The following is a 14828-nucleotide window of genomic DNA, read 5'->3' on the forward strand; positions in this document are numbered from 1 at the left end:
ATAGCAGCAGTCCAGGCACCAAGACAGGAGAGAGTAACCGGAAAGGGAGGGGGGTCAGGAGGAGGGAAAAAGAGAGAGAGAGAATATCACTTCTTCCCTCTAAGTCCCAGGTTAGTAAAAGGATCGCACACACTCACCCTGAGTCTCAGCCTCTCAGCAGGGATTCTCCATAGACAGCAGGATAATCAGCCATACAAACGCCAACACCACGTGGAGCATTCTTTAAAGCTCTAGAAAAGCCTAGAAAGCGTGAAGGTACCTGCACAGCCACTGCACTCCTATATAAAGCTTAAGAAAGTCAACTCTGAAAGGGAAGGGGAGTTTGTGTGGCTAATTATCCTGCATTTGTGAGCACCCATTACAAGTAGGCAACTTATGTTTGCTCTGTCAACAATCAAGATGTAACAAGCCACACAAGTGGGAATCCCAAGCTAAGGACGGCCTTCAAACACAAAAAAAAAAAAGAGAAAAAACTGGCAGAACATTTATTTTGTGGAACAAGCTCTTTTTTCAGTTTTATGCTTTAAAAAAAAACAAAAAACCAAGTCCATAGACTAACGGCCTGTCCTCTGCTTGTCCAGAGGCATCAGAACTAGGACTTCCAGCCTGCGAAGGCGGCAGATGGCATCTCGGACAGCCAACGGCTTTGCTTCATAAGTGCAGGGGGAAACCAGGAATAAGTCTCTTAGCGGTTGAGCCAATTCTAAAGCGTAGCCTTGTTTGAATACACTTAACACCCACTGGTCTGACGTGATTTTGGTCCACTCCTTGTGAAATAGAGTCAACCAGCTTCCTACGACTGGCTCCGAGGAGTGAGTCAGCCTGGCACCATCGGGAAGATTTGGAATCACCTTGGGAGGAACCAGCTCTTCCCGATCTTCTCCCCCGAAAGGATTGGTTCCAAGTCAACTGCCTTCAAGAGGGCTGCCCTCGGGAAGCTCCCGAAGCCCGGTTAGACAAACCATAAGAACATAAGAAGTGGCCATGCTGGGGCCATCAAGCCCAGCATCCTGTTTCCAACAGTGGCCAATCCAGGCCATAAGAACCTGGCAAGTACCCAAACACTAAGTCTATTTAATTAATAGCAGGTAATGGACTTCTCCTCCAAGAACGTATCCAATCCTTTTTTAAACCCAGCTATACTAACTGCACTAACCACATCCTCTGGCAACAAATTCCAGAGTAAAAAAGAACTTTCTCCGATTATTTTTAAACTTCATGGAGTGTCCCCTAGTCTTTCTATTATCCAAAAGAGTAAATAACTGAGTCACATCTACCTGTTCTAGACCTCTCATGATCTTAAACACCTCTATCATATCCCCCCTCAGTCGTCTCTTCTCCAAGCTGAACAACCCTAACCTCTTCAGTCTTTCCTCATAGGGGAGCTGTTCCATTCCCCTTATCATTTTGGTTGCCCTTCTCTGTACCTTCTCCATCGCAATTATATCTTTTTTGAGATGTGGCGACCAGAATTGTACACAGTATTCAAGGTGCGGTCTCACCATGGAGCGATACAGAGGCATTATGACATTTTCCGTTTTATTCACCATTCCCTTCCTAATAATTCCTAACATCCTGTTTGCTTTTTTGACTGCCGCAGCACACTGAGCCGACGATTTCAATGTGTTATCCACTATGACACCTAGATCTCTTTCTTGGGTTGTAGCACTTAATATGGAACCTAACATCGTGTAACTACAGCTAGGGTTATTTTTCCCTATATGCATCACCTTGCACTTATCCACATTAAATTTCATCTGCCATTTGGATGCCCAATCTTCCAGTCTCACAAGGTCCTCCTGTAATGTATCACAGTCCGCTTGTGATTTAACTACTCTGAATAATTTTGTATCATCCGCAAATTTGATCATCTCACTCGTCATTCCCCTTTCCAGATCATTTATATATATATTGAAAAGCACCGGTCCAAGTACAGATCCCTGAGGCACTCCACTGTCCACTCCCTTCCACTGAGAAAATTGACCATTTAATCCTACTCTCTGTTTCCTGTCTTTTAACCAGTTTGTAATCCACGAAAGGACATCGCCTCCTATCCCATGACTTTTTACTTTTCGTAGAAGCCTCTCATGAGGAACTTTGTCAAACGCCTTCTGAAAATCCAAGTATACTACATCTACCGGTTCACCTTTATCCACATGTTTATTAACCCCTTCAAAAAAGTGAAGCAGATTTGTGAGGCAAGACTTGCCCTGGGTAAATCCATGCTGACTTTGTTCCATTAAACCATGTCCCTCTATATGTTCTGTGATTTTGTTCTTGAGAATAGTTTCCACTATTTTTCCCGGCACTGAAGTCAGGCTCACTGGTCTTAGTTACCCGGATCACCCCTGAAGCCCTTTTTAAATATTGCCTCAAGGACAAAAACGAATAGGAAAGGAGGTCTTCCCCCTGGGAGGCACGCTTGAATCCTGTCAAACTTTTTTTTTTTTTTAGTCAGACTGCAGGCGTTGCACTTCCACCATTTGCTGGAGACAGAGAAATACTGAGGGACTGCAGGTGGCAGCGCTTCAGTAAAACTTTCTGCCTCCATCTGCTGGAGGGGAGGCAAAACCCAGGAGTCTGGACTGATCCGGGTACGTACAGGGAAAGTGCTGTCATTACTTTAACTTGGGCCCTAATGAAAAACTGCTGACAGCTGACTTTGCACACCCAGCTTTTTGGGAATCTTGCATACTCTGGAGAACAGACATGAAGTTGGTTGGTTGGTAAAACGCCCAGTAACAGCAATGGTAACTGTTTCAGGGGGATGGGGGTGAGATAGAGGGGACTTTCTGAGGAGTTGTTAGAAAAGAAAGAACAATAACAGTGTTAGAACTGCATCGATCAACAATTTGGTAGAACAAAACAATGTATAGACACCGAGATTAGGGACTTAGTCTGTGGGAAAGTTGTCTGGTTTGGCTATGTGGAGCAGCCTATCAGAAAAGCTCTCCCCAGGAAAAGAATTGCCTATCAATTGATTGCCTGTTATTGCTTTTCATACTATTACTGCATAAAAGAATAACAGACTAAGTTTAAGACAGTTTGGATATTGTTCTTCTCTTCCTTGTGATTAGCCTAGGGAGACGCACCTTGAAGGTTTAGCTACAGACAGGCAGCCTCTGTGATGTACAGAAAATCAGCTGAACACCGGCAGCCCAAGAAGAGAGGCCCTGTCACAGGTCCGCAGCGGACACGCTAGCAAGAGGAGGAAGAGGTCCGCAAGGCCACCAGAAGATCCCCATCCCACTGTGGCCGAGAAGAGCAGACGGCCCGCGATTCCCGGCGGTCAAAGAAAAAAAAAACACACTTCACCGGAAGGTGCCCGTTCTCCTGCTCCTCCACATGTCCCCTTCATAATTATCCATCCTAAGATTTATGGGTGGTGGGGCTTTAATCAAACTATGCCCTCTCCCCAATACCTCTGTTCTTGATTTCTTTCAAATCAGCTTTCCAACACCCAAGTGGAAATTTCAACCGGCGCATAGTTCATCCAGATCTCGTTCTACCGGCAACAAGAACTGGATACTGTCAGCATATAAATAGCCATTCATACCCAGCTCTTGACAAAGCACCATGAAAACATGCATAAAAATATTAAAAAGCAAGGGAGATAAACAGGAGCTTGAGACACCCCTCTCTGAAACCGAACAACCTGCAAACACGGCTTACCTATTGGATCACAAAGAACCCTTCAACTCGATTTGATAGCATGTATCCACTAAAGTCTGATGACTTACTAAAACAAAGGCATGTGACAAATCTAATAATACAAGCACACACGATTTATCGTCCACCACTATTCCTTGCGTGCTATGACTGGGCCTAAACTATGCTTGAACTCTAGCCAAACCCCCAGAATTCTCCAAAAACTGCAAGATCTGACCCACAACTATTTTTTCAAACAATTTTGATACAAAACTGTACATGCACGACCGCTCTGCACATGCAACCATCACACGGCGAGAATGTGCGCACCTGCCTACCCTCGCGGGAAAAGAACTGCAGCCGCGGCCTACCACATGGCTAAGCAAAGCCTGCCTGCAGCTTCAGCGTGTTTAGGACCGGATCCGTCCAACCTCCAGCACCGAAAGTCACTGAAGGCCTGAAGAGCTTCTCAACAGCTCAGGCCTCTTGACTGGCCGATAATCCATGGAGACCGGGGCGGAGAGACAGCATCCCCCGCTGCTTGTTCCACTAAACAAGCTTTGCGCAGAAGCACATTAAAACCAGAAGACCTCTACTAGAACCAAAGATGCCTCCTCAGTGCAAGTGCCTCTCTGTACCTCCGCAGGACAGGGAACTGCTGGTGATAGTTGAAGGGATTCCCCTGCCTCTCCCACCAATGCTGCTGGGGAATACAAAATTGCCGCCGATTCCTCACTGATGAGGAAAACTCAGCGCTAGACCCCATCACCTGCGAGGCTCATCCTACAGGTGTAGCCATGCTCGATGCAGACCCCCAAATGCCATGCTGCTCCTCCTCACTACCACGGCACCACCAGCACCTCAACGGCAAGCAGGGGAACAGTCCCTCAGTACCACGGAGCCGACATCCAGTCTCCTCCGCAGGCAGAGGAGCTGCTGAAAAACCCCTCACTGAGCTCCCCGAGCTGCTAAGGTAGCTTCCCCTCCACCGGAACCTAGTTACTGCACAGATTATTCGAACTAGTTCCTTGGGGGTTTTTTTTGTTTCTCTGTAAGAACAAATAAAAATACATAGAAACCAATATTTTCCTTTGGTGCGGAGGTTCCGGTTCCAGGAGCGCAGGTCGCGTGGAAGATCAAAAGAGCCAGACCACTGGCTATATCAGTTTCCTTTCGTCCAACTTTAGTGACCCAGCCCAGGATACTTCCCTGCTCCACTGGGCTTGCAGTGCAGAACTGCCAGCAGATTCCACCACTGTCTCGTGGAGGATGAGGGATCTGGACCACCAGATGTCCACCCACGGACCTCTGTGCCGAGCTATCAGAACGGTCTCCAACCCTCTACTTGTCCACCTCAAACCCCCTGGGAGCATCCAGAAGTTTTGTCTTTTAATCTTCTTGTTTTTCTCACTCTCCAGACTACAGGTTTAACATCATCTACCATGTGCTGGGGACAGAGAAATACTGAAGGATTGCAGGTTGCACACTGTCACATGTACAGTGTCAGTGAGGCTCTCTCTGTCTCCATCTACTGGCAGGGAGGTAAAAACCCAGGAATCTGGACTGATCTGGGTACATAGGGGGAACACAACATTTACCTTCATAATTGATAAAACAAACAAGAGAATACAATACACACAATTTCGAAAAATGTTCTACTCACTCCAATATTATTGTTCAGCTCCTCCTCAAAAATTGCTCAGAACAAAAGTGGAAACATGATAGGTAAAGACAGAGCCCCCAGGTGATCTTGAGAGGAAGTCCCAATAAGTGGGACGTGGACCCCCTGGAAACCAGTGCAGTTTTGTTCACCTCAGGATGCAGCCCCTTGGGAATGGGTAGTGCTACCACCTTATTCTCCCTGCTCTCGGCAGCAAGCATTGGAGAATAACTCCAGCACTCCGATGCCTTCACATGATGCTTGGGGTCGTGTCTCCTCCAGCCCACTGCTGATGCCAGCAAATCTCTCTCGTACATCAAATGGGAACAGGAAAATGTCCTATTCCTGGACCTCTTCCTGGGTTTCCGCTCAGAGGATGCCAATCAACCCCTTGTGGTACTGAAGGACTGCCAGCAGACAGTGTGGATCCTGGGTCCTTCGATGCAGATACCTCCAATGCCTATGAAGGTGCATTCTTCTTCCATGTACAGCCAAAGATCTTTGGAGCTTGACAATGCTAGGTGGCATCTTAGCAGGGCTGCCACAATTAGGGACATCATGCTCAAGGCCCAAGCATCTGATGCAATCCCTGTGCTGATCCATCTTGGACATCATGCAGTTGTGCAAGATGGTCACCACTTGAGGTCAATGGCATTTTTATCTGACGCAGTGAAACGGTCAGATGACATTGCTCACTTATCTGACTGGTCACATCCTGCTGGTGGATGGAGAAGGAGAGCTACTCACAGGATTAGTAGAGAGACTCTACACTCTCACCCCCAACCCTCAGCCTTAGAGCAGGAAGCAAGAGCTAATCCAGACAGTAACCTCCAACCCTCAGCTTTTCAGCAGCTCACAGGATTAGTAAAAGGGATTCTACACACTCACACCCAGTTCTGTTCTCTCTTTACAGATTATTTCGGCGCAGAAGGCCTGTTGAGAGGGGACATGATGTTTGCAGACCTCCCCCACCACTAAGTACCAGTTCTTTTCTCCCTCCCCCTTGCTTCCTCAGATCTTCCATACCTGCACCTCGAAGGTAAAATACTTCTTCAAGTTCTTGATAATCATCACTAGGAAAGGAAGTTTGATCCCCAGGGTCTTCTTGGGATCTGCCGGACAAGTGATGTATGTGGTGCTGGAAAAAGAAGAAACAAACAATCCCTGAGACTCATCTGGTATCTCGCCTTCTGTCCGGCAGAACGCCCCCTGTCTCTGCCAGTAGCTGGCACAGGAAAATTTATTTATTTAACACTTTTTTATACCGACCTTCATAGTAATAACCATATCGGATCGGTTTACATAGAACAAGGGTATAACTGAAGCAATAAATAAAGTAATTAACAACAGAAGTGAATAAGGCAAAGTTACATTTAACAAGGAGTAAAAAACTTGGAAGCTTAAATAGCTGGAAGAAAGATAAAGGCAGGAGGTAATTGTAACATAATACAATAAAGAATATGGGTTAAAGCTTAAGGTGCTTTAACCTGGAAGTGCCAGAGTCCATCGTTCGAGAGGATAGAAGACCATAAGTCCAGGCGAGGATAATGACGACTATTAGTGCTCCCTAACCCAGTCCTCATAGTATTATAATCTCGCTCCGGTTTTCTTTCAAATACGTAATAATAAATCTGGAACCTGACAAATTATAAACAACTGCAAACGATAAGATGCACGTCAGAGTCACACCAGGCCTTGCTCTAAAGCCTATAGGCAAGATAATTAAAATCATGACAGCAATAATGGAACAGGTCAGAGGATGAGCCACAACAGAGAAGATGAACACAGTAAATGCAAGGAAAGCAATGTTTTCGGGTATTCAGCCAAACCCACTACAAGCACAGGCTCCATCCAGAGCTAAAGGATGGGAAGGAGGCAGGCTCTGAAGGGACCAAGCTTTTATCCCTTAACTGATGGGTGAAATCCCCCTTGCACAAATCTGCCAAATGTTGGAGAACTCGGCCAAATCTGATGGATAGTGGCACTTCCAACTTAAAAAAACTTGTGCCACCCTGTCCTAGGTGAGAGAGAGGAAGTCCAGCATCTCCAGTTTGTATGAAGAGGCAAGATCACTAATGGCCGTCAGTGAGCATGTCCTCCAGCAAGCAGCGGAAGCACAGGGGGCAGGGAACCACGGAAAGGAGACATTCCAAGGGCAATTTACTTTTTGGTTTGGAAAGTAGAAAAAGAGGCTGCTATGGGAAGGGAAGGAAGTTTTATACATCTTTTGTTATTTACTTAATTTATATTCCACCTGTCAGACACCTCAGAGGTTCGCATTCATAAAACACAAGAGATCGCAGAAAGAGGGAGACAGGCGACAATATCTGGGAAAGCTAAGAAAAAATGTCTTACCTGATCATTTTCTCTTCTAGTCCTGCTACACCAGTCCAGAAGGATTGGGTTCATCTCACTTCCAGCTAATGGAGGCTGAGGTTGGTTTGTTTTTTTTAATGGCATCCTTTATTACCATTAAAGTCACCCAAAGCTTTTGCTACAGCAAACAAACAAGACAGGAAAAAGGTTTAACTTAAATGGAGTTAAATAGAGAGACCATCATACCAAGCACTACGGGTCCGAAAACCTTCATTACCTGTTAACTAATCATCGGTCTTCCAAGCTCATAACCTTTTTTTGGTATTTTGTATGCGGATGATGTATACGAGATTTTGTGATGTACAATCAGTGTGTCCCGTTAAATGGAAATTCCAGCCCGAGGTGCCATGAGGAAAGAGGAAACAGAGGGGCACACTGTACAGTTATAGCAAGGACCATGTCCATAGGGTTGCACGCCTACTGTGTAATTGTGTGCAGTATGCATCGATTTAACCAACATAGCCTTTAAATTTCTTCCTCTCGTACATGCAATCAAAGACTGTTCTTGGAAGATGGAATGTATTTATAACACATGCCAATGCCTTCGTATTATTGATATTATTTATTTAGATTTATATTCCACTTGTCACTTTTTTTCAGTGCTTCAAATAATGAGAGTTGCTGGAATAACAAATCACACACACCAAGCGGTCCCTGTAATCTTCTATATATTGGACGTACAAAACGGATGATCAGGACACGTCTTTCAGAACACAAAAAATTGCAACCTCCTATGGTCGCTCATTGTATTGAAAAAAAAACATTCTTTTCTGGATTTAAAATGGTGGATTATAGAGCAAATTACATCTACAGGCCATGATTTGAATTTGGAGCATAAACTTAATTTCAGAGAACAATTTTGGATTTTTACATTAAATACAGTTTCCCCGCATTGTTTTAAGTGCTGACATTGACTGGTACTCTTCAATTTGAAGTGTGTTTCGCTATTCAAAACATTTTTTTCTGCTTATAGTAACTAGTGCCGTCATGGACCTTTTTTAATTAACTAATTAACAGTCTCATCTAAAAAACAGAGGAGGATAAATTCTGGAGTGCTTCCGGGGTGCGTATGCTGTGTTACTTGTGCTACAGGCTAGTATTCTCTTTCTAGTTCAGCATTGATGTGTGATAACTTAATCCGCTGAAGCAGAGCTTCACTTCCTATCACGGCGCGTGTCAGCATTGGTGGATTTTCATTCCAAAAGACGAAAAAAAAAAAAAAGACAAAGATAAGTGTTGCTCACTCATTTTATTGTGCATACAAAATACCACACAAATGTTATGAGCTTGGAAGACAGATGATTAGTTAAAAGGCAATGAAGGTTTTCGGACCCGTAGTGCTTGGTGTGATGGTCTCTCTATGGTAACTCCGTTTAAGTTAAACAGTTTTCCTGTATCACTACTACTACTTACACTACGTGTGCAACCTGAAAAGCCTGTATTCTTCTGCCAAAGCCTATGGTTAAAAATTCTAACCTTCATGTTCATTATTTAGAAACGAGAAATCCTATGAATAAAAACGGAGTAAGAAGTAGTTCTCTTGAACTTTCGTTTTTGGGGAGAGGGGTTCTAGGTGGGTGTAGCAGAAATAAAGGAAAGAAAATGATCATCAGATTACTTTAATTTTTAGTTCCTTGTCTTTCTGCCACACCAGTCCAGAACGATTGAGAAGTTCCAAAGTCCAACTATACTGGGTGGGAGGCTGATAAACCCGCTTTCAAGGTGCTTGCTCCGTACCCAGCATCTTCTTTTGCAAATACATCCAACCTATATTCTGCCCATGAAGATGACTGTGCTCTTATTGATTGCGCCTTTATATCTGGCGCCTGCTTTCCTTTCAACACGTATGTGGAAGAAATCGTCTCTTTCAGCCATCTTGCAATTGTTGCCCTGGATGCAACAATTGTGCATCCTCTGTGTTGTCTGTTTTCCAAAATGAATTTTTAACTTCCAAGTATTTGATTGGAGTTCAGCAAACATCTGGACACTTTAAGGATTTTTCTTCATGCCTAATGTGAAGCTTGTGCCCGTCCATCCGTCTGTGACCTCATTTCAGCAGATGAGCCACAGATCACACGGATGTGAAATTCAAGCTTGCACACGTGGGATGGCAGCACAGTCGAATGCAATGGCAACAAGCCCTGCAGTTAATGGGAGATTTCATCGGATGGAGCCCGGCACGGAACAAAAACTTATGTCAAGGTTTCTAGAACTTTTACTGAGCCTCACTGAGCATGCCCAGCATGCGTTATACCAGACGTCCACACAGGCTCCCCTCAGTCTTATAGCAAAGAATTTAAAAGAATAAAATAATCAAGGAGAAAAACCCATGTAGCGGAAACAACTCCGCGGGGTGGCAGGAGGGTTTTGGGAGAACATCCTGCTATCTTCTGAGAACACCTGTTACAGGAAAGCAACTCTGCTTTCTCGGAGGACAAGCAGGATGGCAGCCCGCACACATGGGGGAACCCCTAGCTACAGGCTGCCCCCCAACATAAAAGGGGACCAATAAAACTCCAAAATAAGTGCCAGCGGGCACAAACAACAAAGGAAAATTAGTTTCTTACCTGATAATTTTCGTTCCTGTAGTACCAAGGATCAGTCCAGGACACCTGGGTTGTGACTCCGCACCAGTAGATGGAGACAGACTAAAACTTGTGGGCGGAGCCATATATGCCCCTGTGCCAGTCACAGCCCCTCAGTCTTACGGAATGTCAAAGTAGAACACAACCAGAGAAGTGAACAAAACTAGATACCGCTAACTAACGGGGAAGAAACACCCCTTCTGGAACCGGGCTCTCCAACCGAGAGAGCGAACAAGCGAAACAGAGCAAATCAAAAACACAGAGCGGACTCTCCATTACTTCAGCGCAGCACTGCGGGCGGGATCCTGGACTGATCCTTGGTACTACAGGAACGAAAATTATCAGGTAAGAAACTAATTTTCCTTTCCCTGTACGTACCAGGATCAGTCCAGGACACCTGGGATGTACCAGAGCAACCTACTGAGGGTGGGAAGCAGAGAGTCCCGCTCGGAGAACCCTCTCTCCAAAACCCCCGGAATCGGTAGCCCGGACATCCAGCCGGTAATGCCGGATAAAAGTATGCAACGACTTCCAGGTGGCCGCCCTACAAATCTCTTGAGGCGACACCTGAGAAGCTTCCGCCCAAGACGCTGCTTGAGATCGAGTCGAGTGAGCCCGCAGCCCCACAGGAAGAGGTTTTCCCCTCACCAAGTACGCTGAACCAATGGCCTCCTTGAGCCAACGAGCGATCGTTGTGCGGGACGCTGCAGCTCCTTTCTTTGGTCCAGAGAACAGGACAAACAGATGATCTGTGACCCGAAACGGATTAGTGACCTCCAGATATCGGAGAAGGGATCTCCGCACGTCAAGCTTCCGTAACTCCCTCTCTTCTGTAACAGAGGAGCCTCCGCACGCAAAAGCGGGCAACTCCACCGATTGATTCACATGAAACGACGAGACCACTTTCGGAAGAAAGGAAGGAACCGTCCGTAAGGAAACCCCCGAATCGGAGATACGCAAGAAAGGTTCCCTACAAGACAGGGCCTGTAACTCGGAAACCCGCCGTGCCGAGGCAATCGCCACCAAGAATGCCGTCTTTAAAGTGAGATCCTTAAGAGTTGCGCGTTTCAAGGGCTCAAACGGCGCCGTGCATAGAGCGGAAAGAACCCAATTGAGGTTCCAAGCCGGACAAGGAAGACGTAACGGGGGGCGAAGGTGCTTAGCACCCCGAAGGAAACGAACAATATCCGGGTGAAGCGCCAGAGACTTACCTCGCAAACACCCAAGCGCCGCCACTTGGACCCGTAGGGAACTGCACGCCAGACCTTTGGCCAGACCCGCCTGGAGGAACGCCAGAACATCAGAGACGGAAGCCGAAGTGGGGACCACCCCGCGCTGCACGCACCAGTCCTCAAAGACTACCCAGACACGGACGTAAGCCAAAGACGTCGACTGCTTCCTGGAACGCAGCAGCGTGGCCACCACCGCATCTGAATAACCTTTTCTCTTCAGTCGATTCCTCTCAAAAGCCATGCCGCGAGACAGAAGTGATCCGCATCCTCCAAACAGACGGGGCCCTGATGGAGTAGGGCCGCCATTCCCTGGAACCGAAGGGGTGCCGCTACTGCCAGTTGTACGAGGTCTGCGAACCACGGCCGGCGAGGCCACTCCGGTGCCACCAAGATCACGTTGGCCGGATGCAACTCTATGCGCCGTAGAATCTTGCCGATCATCGGCCACGGGGGAAACACGTAGAGCAGCACATCCGTAGGCCAGGGAAGCACCAACGCATCGACGCCTTCTGCCCCCCGCTCTCGACGTCGACTGTAAAATCGCGGGGCCTTCGCGTTGTGCCACGTGGCCATCAGATCCATGTGGGGCACCCCCCACGTTTCGCAAATGAGAAGAAATGCTTCGTCCCCCAGCTCCCACTCTCCGGGATCCAGACGATGACGGCTGAGATAGTCCGCCTGCACGTTGTCGACTCCCGCTATGTGAGACGCTGCGAGGTTGCTGAGATGTAGCTCCGACCAGGCCATCAAACGCTGAGCTTCTTCTGCCACCTGGGGGCTCCGTGTCCCCCCCTGCCGGTTGATGTATGCCACGGTGGTCGCATTGTCCGACAACACTCGGACTGCCTTTCCCCGCAGCAATGGTAGAAAAGCCTGCAGAGCCAGACGGACCGCCCTGGTCTCTAGGCGATTGATAGACCACTGGGCTTGCGACACTGACCATAGGCCTTGAACTGAGCTCCCTAGGCAGACCGCTCCCCAACCGGAGAGGCTGGCATCCGTGGTCACCACTGTCCAACTGGGCACCAGGAGAGAGACTCCGGCGGAAAGATGACTGGGATCCAGCCACCACCGCAGGCTGGACCTCGCGTGTCCCACTAGAGGAAGCGGTAAATGGAAGTCCTCCGAGACCGGCTTCCAGCGGGAAAGCAAGGATGACTGTAAGGGTCGCAGATGAGCGAACGCCCAGGGAACCAGCGCCAGCGTGGAAGCCATAGACCCCAGGACCGTAAGGTAGTCGCAGACCCGCGGCTGGCGAAGAGACAACAAGCGGTGCACCTGAGTTTGCAGTTTGCCCCTCCTTTCGAGCGACAGAAACACCTTGCCCTGCTTCGTGTCGAAAAGAGCTCCCAGATATTCCAAGGACTGCGTGGGTGTCAGATGACTCTTGCTGAAGTTGACCACCCATCCCAGGGACTGCAACAGATGGAGGACCCTGGCCACCGCCATCCGACATTGATCCTCGGACTTCGCCCGAATCAACCAATCGTCCAGATAAGGATGGACCAGAAGACCTTCTCGGCGCAGTTGCGCCGCCACCCACGACCATCACCTTCGTGAATGTACGAGGGGCCGTTGCGAGCCCAAACGGGAGCGCCCGAAACTGGTAATGCCGGCCCAGAATGCAGAATCTGAGGAAGCGTTGGAACGACGGCTGAATGCCTATGTGAAGATACGCCTCCGTGAGGTCCAGGGAGGCCAGGAACTCGCCTGGCCGGACCGCGGCGATGACTGACCGGATCGTCTCCATTTTGAAGCGAGGAACGCGAAGGCATCGGTTCACCCCTTTGAGATCCAGAATTGGTCGGAACGTGCCGTCCTTCTTTGGTACGATGAAGTAAATGGAGTAACGGCCTTTGCCGTGCTGGCCGACCGGAACGGGGGAGATGGCTCCCAAGTCCTCTAGGCGGCGGATGGTGTCTAGCACCGCCGCCTTCTTCTCGGGAGCCTTGCAGGGTGACACAAGGAACTTGTCCACTGGAGTGCGAGCAAAATCTAACGCGTAGCCGTGTCTTATCACGGTGAGGACCCACTGGTCCGACGTTATTCCGGCCCATCTCTCGTAGAACGACAGCAACCGCGCCCCGACGTTGGGAACGGCGTGCTGAGGCTGCGGCGGGAGAAGGGCCGACCCCCTTTCATTGTGAAGATTTGGGCGCCATGATGGCCAGGGCACCCCCTGGTCTACCATAGCGCCTCCCACGAAAGGACTGCTGGTGAAAAGACTGCTGCTGCTGCCGCCACTGTGGAGTACGGGAGGAGGAAGACCTGTACGATTGCCCCGACGACCTTTGAGGGCGCGCCTTCCTGGGCCCACGAAAACGGGACCTGGATGCAAAGGAAGACCGCGACCTGGATCTATCTTCAGGCAACCTGAAAGCCCTATTTTCCCCCAGGGAAGCCATTAAATCATCTAATTCCTTGCCAAACAGTAACTTACCCTTGAAAGGCAGCGCCCCGAGGTGAGCCTTAGAAGAGCCATCCGCCGCCCAGTTGCGGAGCCACAGGAGGCGGCGCGCCGAGACAGCCGCCACCAGGGATCTAGACGAAGTGCGCAGTAGATCGTGGAGTGCATCTGCACCATATGCTATTGCCGCTTCCAACTTATCCGCTTGTGCTGCCTCCTCCGCCGAAAGATCCGCATTGGCTTGGAGGACCTGAGCCCAGCGCAAGCTAGCTCTCAAAGCGAAATTCGTACACATGGCGGCCCGAATTCCTAGCGCTGAAACCTCAAAAATCTTCTTGAGCTGTACTTCCAGCTTCCTGTCCTGAAGATCCCGAAGGGCTGTCGCTCCCGTAACTGGAATAGTAGATCTCTTCGTTACCGCCGAAACCGCTGAATCCACCTTGGGGAACTTGAGAAGGTCCAGCGCATCCTCCGGGAGAGGGTAAAGCTTGTCCATGGCCTTGCTGACCTTCAAACCTAACTCCGGAGTGTCCCATTCCCGGAACATGATGTCCGTTGAAGAAAAATGGAACGGAAAAGCCACTGCCGGACCCGTGAGGCCCAACAGGACCGGATCCATGTTCGCTTCTTGACGAACCACCGCCGGAGGAGGGGGGTCTATTCCCAGTTCCTGGAGAATGGCTGGAATTAGAGGTGGCAATTCTTCCCTACGGAATAGCCGGACCACCTTGGGATCGTCGCCCTCCGCTGCCTGTGACGCCTTTCCCGCTGCAGCTGGAGCGGATCCGTCCCCTGCCACGTCATCGGTCCCTTTTTGTGGCTCTTCAGAGGCATCAGTGTCTGCCCCCGTGGAGGAATCCGGGTCCGCCTCCTGTGGGACGCCACGCGGAGGACGTTTCCCCCTGGAAGCACTCGGGGCC

General features: G+C 48.8%; 1 protein-coding gene across 1 annotated transcript in view; it reads right to left on the bottom strand.

The window, feature by feature from the left end:
* LOC115081397 (cilia- and flagella-associated protein 20) overlaps positions 1 to 14828 on the bottom strand; it is a 44265-nt gene that overhangs the window by 11913 nt on the left and 17524 nt on the right. The window contains exon 3 of the mRNA XM_029585854.1: positions 6335 to 6446. Within this exon, the coding sequence (XP_029441714.1) occupies positions 6335 to 6446 (112 nt within the window). The remainder of the gene's footprint in view (positions 1 to 6334; positions 6447 to 14828) is intronic.

The sequence above is a fragment of the Rhinatrema bivittatum genome, unplaced genomic scaffold, assembly GCF_901001135.1.
Source record: "Rhinatrema bivittatum unplaced genomic scaffold, aRhiBiv1.1, whole genome shotgun sequence".
NCBI classification, from domain to species: domain Eukaryota; kingdom Metazoa; phylum Chordata; class Amphibia; order Gymnophiona; family Rhinatrematidae; genus Rhinatrema; species Rhinatrema bivittatum.